Source organism: Pholis gunnellus, assembly GCF_910591455.1.
Source record: "Pholis gunnellus genome assembly, chromosome: 10".
NCBI lineage: Eukaryota > Metazoa > Chordata > Actinopteri > Perciformes > Pholidae > Pholis > Pholis gunnellus.
The window spans coordinates 23,599,753-23,613,951 of NC_136537.1; the positions used below are offsets into that span (position 1 = coordinate 23,599,753).

Consider the following 14,199-nt stretch of genomic DNA (forward strand, 5'->3'; position numbering starts at 1 on the left):
CATCTCAGCTGTGTCTGAGTTTATCAAACTAAGACAATTTAGAAAAATGTTGGAATGTGAAAGCCTCCTTGAGGCTCATTGGGAGCATCTCTCTTACTGGAGCTGCTTCCAGACTGCTGCAGCTCGTGTGGTCTCACAAAAACAGCTCATGCTGAGGTTGTGCTTTTGTCTCCTCCCCTCCAGAAATCCCCCCTCCTGCTCCATTACAGACCTAAGATGGATCTGCTGTAGCTAAAACGGACACAACGGTTGTTGTTTTTTTTGTTGTTGTTGTTGTTTTTTGTTTTTTTTGGGCCCAGTGGCCGCGGACTGATGCCGAAAACCTTTTTTATTTATGCAAAGACGATCAACCAACACCAAGCAAAACGCCCGACGGTAAAAGTCAACACGAGCCAGCAACGTCGGGATCTAAAAAAGAGGGATGGGGGTGGGGGACAACTACGAGAGCAACTGGCAACCTCCAGCACAGATACCGCAACACTGGTGTGTTTTTAGGAACTAAAACAACCTCTTTTTTGTGTTTCTTTTTTTTGTCCGCTACATCCTAGATATGTGAACAAAACGAAAATGAAAAAAAAAAGAAGACTAATGGAGAGAAAGCATATATTTATACTTTTGTACAGAAGAGACACATGGAACCAAGACACTACTGGTGCTCTGTTTACACCCAAACAAGATGTCGGGAATCACGTGACCGTCTTTTTTTTTTGAGCTTCATGCAGATTTTCATCCTCCTGAGACAATGACAGCGAGCGGAGGAGGAGGAGGAACCGTTTTCTTTTATATATACTTGTTTTTTCCCCCCGTTTTCTCCCAACAATACACTCGACACGTCTCGGGAGCACAGAAAGTATATGGAAGAAGTTATATAACAGGCATCACTTTTAAGCTGTTTATCAAGTAAATCGTCTTTTTTTTCTTTCTTTTTTTTAATTTGTCATTTTGTTGGCTTTGTCTAATTTGCTATTGGGTTCTTTGATGATTGTCAATTGTGAATAGGCTGAAAATTTTGTGTAGTAATTTATGTTCTATATACCAATATTGTACATAAAATGTCATTACAGACAGAGAGAGAGAGAGAGAGAGAGAGAGACTGAAGAGAGTAAGAGAGACTTTAGACTGTTAAAAAAAAAGAAAAGAGTGGATCCCAGAAGTACTATCTATATGTTGGGCGATAAATTAGGATTTTTTAAAGACAGACTCAAAGTATATAGAAGCATCTTTATGTTGTCTGAGAAAGACACAAAACAAATATATCAAATCCTCAGCCACGTGTGTGTCTGTGGGGTCTGAGTATATGTCACTTTGCTCTCACAGCATCACAAGACTTTAAAGCCCCCCCCCTCCCCCCATGCTCATCATCTCACCTGCCTTTTTTTGTTTTTTCGGGAGACCATTATCAACTAACTGTCTTAACACAAAACGCTCATGTTCTAAAAAAATGCCTGCAAACACCTAAAAATGCAATATTTGTGCAGAGAGCGTGTTCATTTTGATAGATCTGCTTCTTAATATCCATCCTCAAAACACCGATGCACCCACATGTTCCCCCTGCTCCACCTTCACACCGTGCATTTCACTCTCATAAGCTGCAATAGAAATAATTTCCTTGTTTGTTTTTTTGCAACTTGTGAAACACACGACCGTCTCAAAAGACGACGTGGAGATGCAACAGAGTACAAACATCTGCGGCCCGTCTGGTGTAAAGTGTGAACGTGTCCTCGCCCGCTGGAAGTGAATCCACGTGTTTTAAGTTGAGAGCAGAGAGCCGGACCTCCTCGGGTCTGAAGCATCACCGACGGTCTGACACCGGTCCACGTCGCTGACGTCTCATCGTGGTGTTTTCCAAGTTCCTTCTCACTGCCGGTCGGAGGCGCAGACGTGCAAAGTGTTTAAGAGAACTTCTGAAAGTCAAGTGGATATTTTTTTTTTTTTGTCACAAAATCTGTACAAAACTTGGATTGTTTTTTTTATTTCGCGGGATAGCCAGTGTTCAATATTATTGACTTCACAAGACACAAATTTCCGAGTATTTTTTGAGAACTCGCAAATTCAGGTTTTCGCACAGGGAGTGTTTTTTTGAGCATTTTTGATAACGAAATTCTGAATTAAATGACTACTGTTTTGGGTCATTTGGTGCTTATAAATGTATGTTTCTAAAATGTTCTGTCAAAACGACAACATGTCTTTTACTCGCAACATTCAAAGCGGACTGCTGAACTGTCTTTAACGTCGACCACAACTGGATCCCCTGAAACGCCGCGTCAGACCTCAAGTATTACCTCACTGACTGTCACTCACCCTCTGCATTGTACCTGCCACTGCAAGCTGTCTCATGTTGTGTTCACATGCAGGGCTCCTGTGCATCACGAGGCCCCCAAAAAGTCTGGGAAAATATATTCATTTGACAACTTTCTTTCAATTTGGATAACAAGTCTGAAATTATATGACACACAGACGTCTATGAAAACCTTTTTCGTTCACAGAATTGTGATATTTGCAGTTTTATATCGTGAGCTTCCGGCAAAGTCGGTTATCTCATCGTTTGAATTTTGAGAACTGGATACATTATGGGATGTGTAGATGTACAGGAGCCCTGCCTCATCAGGACCTACGTTTGTGTTAAACGGACGTTTTTATAGCCGACAGGTCTGTACCGAAACCAGCTCAACCAAAACTCCTCCTGCTGTCTCTCAGTTCTCTTCTCACGGTAACCTTTTGTGTTTCACCCTCAATCCAGCGACCTCTGAGAAGTGTTCATTGTTTTTGGTTTTCATTTTTTGGTCCCTAAAAAAAAGGTGGAAAGTGTGGGTTTAAGATGATGATCTCGGTGAAAAAGGTGATTTGAAAACTATAATTTGCAGCAGAAACATTCTGCATTTTTAATCCCGTTTTTCTCTTCTCATTTATTTCTGAAAACATTCTGATTGCAGCAGCTAACATCGTCTTCATGAGAAGAACATCTGAAATGTATGTTTTTTTACCCAGGTAAATGTAGCTTTTCTGGGGATCTAATAGTAAGAATGGAGTAACATAGTCTTTTGTTTTACCCGGTTTTGCACTCAGGAAGGAGATGTCACTCAACCTAAACACTGATTAAAAACCAGAAACAATGAGCCTCATCAGCTTGTCAGTTCATGGAAGAGTATTGTGTTGGAACTTGTTGAAAATAATAATAATAATGTCTTTGTAAGTGCAGACTTTGTGTTTTAAAGACTTTTTAACGCAGGTTATCTCACAGAAATAAGACCAACGTTAAGTTAAACACGCTCTCAGTCGTCTGGTTTTTGTGTGACCCTGGTGTTATTTTGCCATTTCAAACATCTGGAACTTCAGTTGTAGATCTTCTCTTCAGAGTCCTCGTCACGTCGGCGTTTTGTCACCTCGTAGTTCTGAAATCTCTTAAAACTGTACAGAAGCTTTTTTCCTCAGGTGGTTAAGCTGCAAAGCGCCCGACACAAAAGGTGCTGCTGTAACGACGACTACCAACACAAACGGATGTCATCAACACACACACACACACACACACACACACACACACACACACACACACACACACACACACACACACACACGCGCTTCTGTATTATGCAGGACGACTGGCATTTAAACAAAGGTTACATCCGTCCTTTTTCTTTTCACCCATTTTGCTTAAGTGGTGGCGTTCACACTGCTGCACCTCGACGTGTGAAACGTGTTCTAGTCCTTTTCCTTAAATCACAGATGAATAATAACACGTCACCTACACGGTGAAAGTGACGAATCGGTTGCAAAAGACAAAATTTACAAAAATATTTCAATCAAATTCTGCAGAACTCATCTGCAGAACTCGTCCTCCACCAACAGAACGAAAGTAAAACATAACGATCTCTTCGCAGCAGCCTGCAGGTGCTTTTTCTTGTGCTTTAATACATTTGCCACAAAGAGACAAAAAAGGATCTGAACATGAAACGCCGCAGTGTGAACAAAGCCTTCCACTTGTGTGATTAGATGTCTTTGGGCAGGACGGGGGTCTTTGCCACAGTGACGGTTAGAAGTAGTCTGTCTCTGGCGCCGGTGCTTCCTTTGGTGCTAACGACTCCTTCGTTCAAACTTCAGACTTCTTCAACAAAAGATTCAGTCAGAGACAGAGAAGCACTGTGTTGCAAAGTTCTCCGTCACCTTTTCTTTTTCTGTTTGCACTGAACGTGTCGGTGCTCGAGTCGTTGCTGTCTTCGCTGTGCAGATACAGAAGGTGTTTGGCTTCTTTCATGTGTTGGGTTTTGGTTTACACACTTGTTCTGGAAAGCAAACGGGGGGGATTTTAATAAGTCTGATGCTGTGAAAAAATAAAAAAGAGACCTGGTGAGGAATCTGGTGTGTGTGAGCTGCAATTTCCTGCCTGTAAGAGAGGCTCGCTGTTATTAAAGGCGGCTCTGGTGAGACGTTTGAGGGGAGACACTTCAGCCCAAAAACACAAGAGTTCATGCGCCGGTCAATTTAGAGATTTTGGTATATTTTACTTCCATAACATGTCTTTTTCCAGGCTAGTGGAAATGAAAAAAAATACACATTATAGTGTTTATTTTACTACTTTGTCTTTTTGTGTCTGTAGATTTCTTCTAAATTCACCAAAAGTAACCATTACGTAATGCCTCATTTGCATATTTAAACAGAACATTTCAGAAAACTTTTAATACAAAAAATAATTGTCTTAATGTAATTAATCCACTGGGGAAGTTTCATGGTGATATCTATGAGTTAATTTTTTGACCCTATTCACCTGTAGAGTCTCTAAATGTCTGTAATTGAACTAAACGTCTCTTTAAAGGACGTTTTCTCTAAATGTTTCTCAGACTCTGATCCAGAAATCTCCACTTCAGCAGCTCTTACACACACCAAACTTTACACGTTCATTCCTCTCTATGTGCTGAAGGTTCACACATCATTCATAACCTCATTTATACTACATTTATTAATAAAAAAATGGAGGAAATGGATTTTTAACAGCTACATTATGTTCTGATAAAAGAGAAACATTTGACTCGAATATGTCAAAATGAAATATGAATTTTTAACCTGGCTTCACCCAATGTTCAAATCAGCACATATTTAATATAATGCCTCATATGCGTATATAAGCATAACATCTCAGAAAACTTGCAATACAAAAAATAATTGTCTTAAAGTTGTTTAAAACCTGTAGTGTCTCCCCTTAATATCCCCAGAGTGAGCGTACAAATAAAAATTGGCACCGTCATTGAGACGTCAGCGGCGCTACGCTCGACAGCCGAGCTAAGAGGCTTACAGGAGGCCCCGCCCTGCCTCGCTGCAGAGGTCGGTATCGTGGGAGGGAGGCCGTGATCCATCAGAGCGGCAACACTTTGCACCGCGAACACCTCGTCAGCCCTGCTTTTGTTTATCTCCTGCTCGGATCCGCGTGAGGCCGTCGTAGTTCAGACGATGCACTCTCCTCCGTACACAGCCGTCCCTACAAGTTGTGCTCTAAAGCCTCATTTCAAAGAAATCATTCCCGGCAACTTTAAGAAAATGGTCCTCCTCTGTTCACTCCACTGTAATAAGTGTCCGCTCCGGGAGCGTGATAGCTTTCTTTGTTGCCCAGCTTCGAACGCTCGCTTATTTCAGAGTTCTCTGCAAAGCTCGGTCATCTCACGGGCAGGCGTGTGTGTCTGTGTGTCTGTGTGTGTGTGTGTGTGGCAGAGAAGGAGACCTCGAGGGTCACTCAGACTAAACGTGGTCTAAAACTCACTCGCACACAAATTGTCTGGCCGCCGCTGCAGCCGACGCCTGCTCGCCTCTGAAACGCGCCAAGCTCAAGTGCACACTGAGTCACGCCGCCGGGTTTGAAGAGCAAACGGGTGAAAGACGGATCGTTCACTCGAGGATTGGGACCGCTGCGTTCAGAGGTCGTGGGATTCGTTAAAGTCCTCTTTCAGAGACGCACTGGTTCTAAAACGTCTCGTTCGTGTACTAGATTGAGATTTTCAGTACGTTTGTTGGGAAATCGGTCAACAGTTACTAAACCTCGCCCGCATGAGCCATATAGCAGATGCCATCAATAAATCTCTTTTCTTTTATTATTGTTATTTATTTATGCTGAAAAGTGACTTTTGCAGTCCGTTTGAGTTTTGCTCTCATTTTTGCTCAAATTTGTATTTCTATCTTTTTTCTTTTTTTGGAACTTGTACCGAACTCATGAAATAACTTAAATTATGAACTGAATTCCCTTTTTGTATGATTCCAGATGTGTTTTGTCTACGCAATGCTCCGTCTGCGTATTACTAACACAGAGGCGTCTTCTTTTTGTTTTAGGGTCAAGCGCAAAAAAACAAAGTAAAAAAAAAAAAACAAGATTTAAAAAGTGAAATCTGGCAATGTGGTTCTTGTATTTGCAAGGAAGATGACGTGCAATATACGGTTCTCCGCCGGTTCCAGCATAGAACATTTCGTGTTTCACTGTTTTTCCAGTCAGTTCCTCAGGTCACTAAATGCCTTCTGGTCCTGAGGGTGACCAGGAACTCTCAGAACATACACTAATGCACCCGAAATACAAAACGACTGGATTTTATTTTAGTCTCGTCTCTCTCTCTCTCTCTCTCTCTCTCTCTCTCTCTCTCTCTCTCTTTTCTTTCCTCCCTCCTTTTTTATGTTATTTTCTCCCAATGACAATTTTCTAATTTTTTTTTTATTTTCAGGTTGACACAGGCACTTATTCAGGTGTCCTTTTCCTCGCCTCCTTTTGTATTATTCTTATTTATTGCACATGTAATGAACTGGTTTCCATTGCCACACTGAATTCAAGGAGTTTGGGTCTATAGAACTGGGCTGGAATTTCTTACGTACAAAACTACAGGAGCTTTTGTCAAAACCTAAGTGTGTATTTCATCAATAAATGCCTTTAAAAGTGTTCCCGGTGCTGCGGTGACTCATTTATTTGAACGTGTGCGGCAACACATATTTAACAATAAAAGTCCTGTTATCATATAGATATAATAGAGCCGTTCATAAAGCTGCTGTAGTTCTTCTTCACATTCAGACAGTTTAACAGTACGACACAAACATCCCAGGTGTACAACATTCTCCTTATTAACGTATCATGTAATTAGAAGTATACAAAACAGATGTTATTCAATGGAGAAACAAACATTTAAATGTGTGCTAAGCTGCTCTCAAACAGCATCATGTATTTAGTTATGTGACAGTATCACGCATCTGAGGTTTGGAACTCGCTGAAGTCGGTTTTGCTTTGGCGGGATTCACCACAGCTTTAGATGTCAAACAGTTACTCCGAGCAGATTAAAATAATGGATTATTTTTCAAACACGATTTCACACATAACTGGTGTCGAGCGTGACGGTCGAGGCTGCTTCACAGTCATCAGGGGTTTTTTTATACTCTGAGCTGCAGCTGATAGATTTCCCCCGGCATCGATGTACGGGGGAACGGACACAGTAATAATACTTGATAATTCATTTGAAATGATAAATACACAACTTCATTTTTTGCCTCAATGGGCCCTCCCGGGGTGCAGGAACGGAGGTTTCATTCGCTGCTCGCAGCTTGAGGAGAAACGACTCTCGGAAGACGACGTGTCGTTTGTTTTCTCTGGACCGTTAGACGGCAGCTCTTTCAGTCGGTGTCCGTGGGCGGAGAGCTCAGATGTGTGAAATGAGAAGAGGTGGAAACCGTATTATCGACTCATTAACCAAGTCCATGGTGTGGAGACTGTGGCCGTCTCTTTCTTTATTTCCACTGGCGTTTTACTGCACGGTGTTACGACACCAGCAGGGGCAGCGAGGGGCAGTTAATCCGGACGAGACACTAAAAAAGGTGTTTTGATGATGTAAAGCTGTGGTTTCCGATCTTTTTAGCTTATGACATCATCAAAACAATGCAACATCTGCTTCTGACCCTTCACGATGGGTTTCTCATATTGTTTTGAATACGTTTTAAAAGCTTGAAGATGCAAAATCGTCATTATTTTACCAGGCGGCAACTTCCGGTTGTCTTAAACCTGCATCCTCTCTACTGACCACCAGGGGGCGACTCCTCTGGTTGTATAGAAGTCTATGAGAAAATGACTCTACTTCTCTCTTGATTTATTACCTCAGTAAACATTGTAAACATGAGTTTATGGTCTCAATCTCTAGTTTCAAGTCTTCTTCAATACAGCATGATGTTCATTTAGTAAATGATGGTCCATTTAGAGTCAAACAGACCATAAAGCAGGGGATGCTTTAGGGGCGGGGCTTACTGTGATTGACAGGTCGTTACTACGGCGTCATTCCTCCTTAAATATGGTGACTTCCATTCACTGGTTGCAAAAAAACAAGATGGCTTGTCGGAAACTTGAGGATTCAAAACGGTGGTCTGCAAACAACCACGACGACTACGTTCACTTCTTATATAGTCTGTGGAATTTAGACCACGCGATACATTGTTGTAGTTTAATCCCGAAAATAATGAAAATTTGGGCTGCACAAGGACTTAGTACAAATGTTATAATACAAGCTACACATCAAACACATGTCTGAAAAAGTGTATTTAATTTATAAAATACAGGACTTTCACTCGTGGCATTAAGGATCTCTCAAACTTCTTCCACCACTGCACTAGTTAGAGTTTTCTCTTGGGGCCAGCAGGTGCTGAAGTTGCCTGTGCAAATCCATATCCATATTTCGTGTGATCCTAATTGGTACCGCTGTCCTTAAACTTCCCCTTTCCACACCATCTGAACACGCTGACAGCTGTGGGTTTGCAGCAGATCCGGGGGACGTCTGAGCCGACACCGTGCATGAACAAGAGCTCCCTCGTACCGGGGCGGCCCCGGTGGATGCGGTTCGATGCCAGCAGGAGGTAAGTGGAAGGATCAGCAAGTGTCCCGCCTGTTTTTCCCCCAATTCTCTTGATTTGTCCAGACAGCCCTGAGCGGAGTGACAGCGAGAGCAGCAGCCCTTTGCTGCATGAGCTCCTCGGTGCTGCTGGTTTTGACAGCAGCCTCCCCGTCCGTCTCTCCTCTCTCGCCCGGACTGGAAAAATCAAAGCCCGCCATCTGCAGTTAATCACGGCCACGGTGAAGCAGTCTGGTACCGAACCCCGTCGGTGTGTCAGCGCCTTGAAGTCACAGTTAGTTTGAACACGACAGAGAGTAGAATATGACGGCGCGGTTGTGAGATGTTGGATCAGCCACAAAACATAACCTTTAGAGTTTGAAGACATTACGCCTCAAAAGGTAATAAAAGAAAACAAATTTACAGGAGTTTTACTATCCTGTCTTTTATAAGTTCAATTTTTTTTTCTTATTTATTTATTTTCATGGATTTGGGAAATATAGTTGCTCTTTGGTTGTTACTGCAGAGAGTCCGGCCGAGAGAAGTCAATAATTCATCAACCAAGACACAGAGCCAACGCAACAAACATCTTCCAGCTCAGGAAGGAAGACACTTTAGGATGCCACAAAACTAAAATGTTATCTTATATCATGCGTTTATTCTAATTATCTCTATTTATTAGCTTTCTAAAAGACCGAGACAGTCGGCATCAGTTATGGCGGGGCAGCTTGTTTCTAATGGAACTACCCGGTCTGGATGCTTGGACACCGAGGACGAACCGCAGAGTTGGCGAACAACTAACCTCAGTTAAGTTTGGCTAAAGTTTTGCACAGCATCAGGGACGAGAACATGTCTTTTTACAACGTGCTGTTGCATTTGATATTTCTGAAAAGTAACAGCTCACTAGAGCTCTGCAGCACTGCAGCTGTTAGAAAGTCTGTTGTACACACAATCTCACAGTTTTATTGCTGCTTAATTCTGCAGTAACCTTTCTCAATTATGATGTAATTTAGATGTAATAAAAATGCAACATCTACTGAACTTTGCAGTGTATAATCAGAACCCCCCCAAAAAACAGCAGCAGGCTGAGCTCCTTTGGTACTTGGACACCCAGTAATGTGAAGAAGTCTTCTGTAGAAGCTGGAACTCACATCCTGTGACTCATAAGTGAGTCATAAGTGTGTTTCAAAGGACGAGGAGCTGAGAGTCAAAACTTACCACCAGATACTCTCAGAAGTGTGAAGAAATGTTGTGAAATGATTGTTTTGTTGCTAAACCTAACCAGCGTGGTTACGGTTAGAAAAAAAAGATCGTGGTAGGTGTTCAAATATGAATGTAAAAATGGAATTAGTATTAATAAATAAACAGCGTCACCAAAACATGACACATCGTTACATAACACCGCGACGAAACAAATGTCAACTGCTTGTTTACTTTTTGGTTACAGGTCACAGTCGCAGAAACGTACAACGGCAAAAACGATTTCTGCGACTGAGCTGGAACTCAACCTTTGTTTTTAAAATCCATTTATTTGAGAAAAATGTGCAGATTACTTTTTTTTTTTTTTTACATCAACTGTGAACGTCAAACGACAAGGAAGAGAAACGGCACCTTTCCATGAAAGGAGACGATCGGCTTGTGCCTCAGAAAATCAACTATTCTTATTTCAGAACGCTGTGTGTGTGTGTGTGTGTGTGTGTGTGTGTGTGTGTGTGTGTGTGTGTGTGTGTGTGTGTGTGATGGTGATTTAAGAACTTTGCAGACTGTGATCCATGTTAGCCGGATTTAAGACCACAGATGGTGTCAACAGTCATGAACTGGGAGTAATGACACTCAGAGGAGCATCTCCCAAAGCCCTGTTATTAACTGTCCCCATGGCAACGGCTGTCAACCACACACACACACACACACACACACACACACAGCATGGAGGGCACATTCATGGCTGTTGCAATTAGCAGCGTCACAGAGTCGCTCACTAGAGGTAAACTGTAGTGTGACCCGTGTAAACATTGCTACCTCCCCAGACACTGATGCAGGGTGTCGTCGCAGCACACGAGGGTGCTGGTGGAGAGACTGGAGAGGGCGTGGAGTTAAAAAGTAGAACAATAAGGCCAAGCAGAGCGGGGGGGGGGGGGGGGGGGGGAGAAAGGGCCGTCACACTCTTCAAAGCTGACCCGGTTACCCGTGAAAAGTGGAGGCTTTAGACCAACCGCAGGACGTTTGTGGTGAAGAAGGTTCGACGGAGCAAATGTTCCCTTTTTAAACCTGCAGCTTCTTTAGTTGCATTTCGAAATTTCGAAATTTAAATGGATGGAAAAACCAAAAGTTTCTGTCTCATATTACAAAGTTACAAAGACATGATTGACAAACTATGTATCGATCTAAATGCATCTATTCGTCAATGACAATACAGGTAAATATTGAACCATTTAACGTTTTAAAAAAGCTAAAAAATAATATATTTAGGGTGTCTAGCTGAAGATAATCCCTTGTTAGGCAGTAACAGCGGCTGTTAATGAGATCCAGTGAATTAGTCTGTGGTTCCTGTGACTGTCAGGATGTCAGGAGCATGAACTCAAAGCATCCCTTCAGAAACATGTCTGTGACATTTAACACCATACATCCAGGTCTTTCTGCCTTCTGTGTTATAAAGTATCAGTACTATGTTACCTCTAACTATGTAGAGTATGTAGGAAAGTGTAGTTGGTTTTATTATGAGCTTTAAATTCATAAACACTCCCTATGAACCAGTGAAATGAATCCTGGCTGATGAAGCGTCTGGTGAACGGGGGACATTTCTCATCTCAGTTCTGGGATTTCTCTAGAAACTCAGTTGAGACTGGAACTGAAATTGTGAATTCTCTTTGGTGTAAATGTTCTCCGGGCTTGCCGCAGCACAAACTGGAAGAACTTCTCTAAAATCAGTCAAAGTTTTTCTTATATCTTTGGGCATTGGGGACTACTGGTTTTCATGTATATTTCATTATATTTTAGGGGAACTTTATAGTATCTGATATACGTTTCACTTTCCCCACGCAGATTCATCCTGCGAGTCTCAGACAACCTTCGGGTCACAAGCTCGCACACACAGAAATGGATATTCTTATTTCACTGTTGGGTTTACAGCAAACAAATGTATTGTCCCACATTTCAACTTCTTCCTTTAAAGCTTTCTGTACCTCGTAGATTGGCTCCCTTTCCCCCAAAATCCTTGATGAATAGCAGCAGGTTACCCTGGTTTCTAAGTCTTACAGTAGTAGTTTTATCTGGGACAGACATGTTTACTCAGCTCAGAGGTTTGTACAAGAAGCCTTCCTTCCAATATGACGGATAATATTCTTCCTAAGCTTGTTGTCACTGGTCTTGTTGTCCGCTGTCCTTTCAGTGCGTCCTGCACAGTTCAAGATATCCGGCATCGTTCCTCCCTCCTCTTCCTCACAGGAAGCAACTTTCTGCAGCTCTTCAAAAACGTGATAATCCTGCAACTGAAGAAACTTTTTGAACTATGTGACTCAGCAGAGCTTTCTTTTTTGTAAACATTTTTAAAAGAATCCCTCAAAACCATTTTACTAGGTATTAAATTAGAATGTTTAAACTAGATGTAGATATCAGTCCAATCAGTACAAAGAGCTGTCAAACACGACATCACATTTACATTTAAGTTATGTTTTCTGTTGTTGAGAATCAGTTCACAGAGATGAAACTATGGATTATTCATATTGATGGTTTTTGAATCATTGTAGTGATTTGATTCATTGTAGTGAAATATGTTCATCACTTCCAATAATATTAATAATCATAGCATTAGGTAATGTGTTACAGAAATCTTTTTGTCATATTTGTTGAAATGATCATCGTCTCTTCAGCAATCAATTCATCAAATTATTAGATTTTCTTTTCACTTTTAATTTGAAAGGAATCAATACCAAGATGAGACTTGTGAGCAGCAATAACAAGACTGAAGGATATATGAAACCAGACATGTACACTCAACACCAGTCATTTCCTGGTAAGTACAGACATCTTCACATTCTTCCAGTATTTTCTTGGGAGGAGAGAGATTCTCCGCTTCCCACCGTAGAACACAGTCCCTACGTTTCGGCTCCATAATCCTCCCTCAGGCGTCTTCCTCGGGTTATTTATGTGAAGTGGAAGACGTCGATGCAAAGCATCAGCGTCTCTCCTTCCTCTATCGACTGTGTGATGTCATCAACTCTCAACAATCAATCCGCTCCTCACTGACCTCATCTGATCTGCTCGTTGAAACCAATTAGACTCCAGCTTCTAGAAGTCTCCTGCTCAGGGGTCCATGAACCATCGGGACCAAGATTATTTATTTGACAGACAGACTGATTGACCAACATGCTTGGGTTGTTTCTCCAACCACAGTTTACAAAGTATCCCAACTAAGTTGTTGTTCCTATAAAAAATAAAATAAAAAAACGCTTCTTTCTCCTGATTTCTGAGGAGCAGCGATACATCAACATCTCAGAAGATGACTGTGCCCTGTCAGCTGGGACTCCGCTGTCATTTTGACAGCTTTCAATCATTTTGTATTCCTGCAGACTGTTGTAATGTCAGTCTGAGGAGTGATGACAGACATGTAGATGATGTGCAGATATTTAAAACTGTAAACCAACTCGTCATGATCCTGAGATTACCTTAAGTTTCCCACATTGTGTATCTGCTTGCTTCACTTCAGCCGTAATTCAATTTATATTGAATGAAGACACTTTTTTATGTTTGTATCCTCCCGTTGCATGGACAGAAATAATAAAAAAAGAGACATTTGTTCTTTTTTTGCCATTTATTGTCATAATAGGGCTTAAAAACATTCATGTTTCCATCAGGACGAATTTTAATGACTTTGGTGACTTTTGACTTTTCAAAGGTCAAAGTTTAGTTTTCTGTTCAAATATTATACATTTATTATATTTTTAAAAAGGACCTTACACAATTTTACTCATAAATGTTACCATCTGATATATTGTTCCAGTGTTCTTCAAGCTAATTTCAACCTGCAGTCCCTTAATGTCAGAAACTCAAAAATACAAGAGCTCGACAGAACCTCCAATCAGATCTGAGCGTGCAGACGTGACACGTGAAAAGACCGGTGTAACCGCGGCCAGAGAGCGAGGAAGCAGAGGAAGCAGAGAGCGAGGAAGGAAGCAGAGAGCGAGGAAGCAGAGAGCGAGGAAGGAAGCAGAGAGCGAGGAAGCAGAGAGCGAGCCTTGAATTGAAGTCGCCACATAACGTTCGCTACAGTAGCTGTGTGGGTGGTCAGAGTTATTATGTCAGCTGATGTTACTTGCAGCTCTTTTATCAAAAAATTAAAATATATTACCTGACTTAACGTAACATGACT

General features: G+C 41.6%; 1 protein-coding gene across 2 annotated transcripts in view; it reads left to right on the forward strand.

Moving 5' to 3' along the window:
- The window catches only part of pcgf3 (polycomb group ring finger 3), a 46,886-nt gene extending 42,551 nt beyond the window's left edge, over positions 1-4,335 (forward strand). For both annotated transcript variants that reach the window (XM_079167243.1, XM_079167244.1), the window contains exon 10: positions 184-4,335. In XM_079167243.1, the coding sequence (XP_079023369.1) occupies positions 184-231 (48 nt within the window). In that variant the 3' untranslated portion in view covers positions 232-4,335. The remainder of the gene's footprint in view (positions 1-183) is intronic.
- Positions 4,336-14,199: the final 9,864 nt, after the last annotated feature.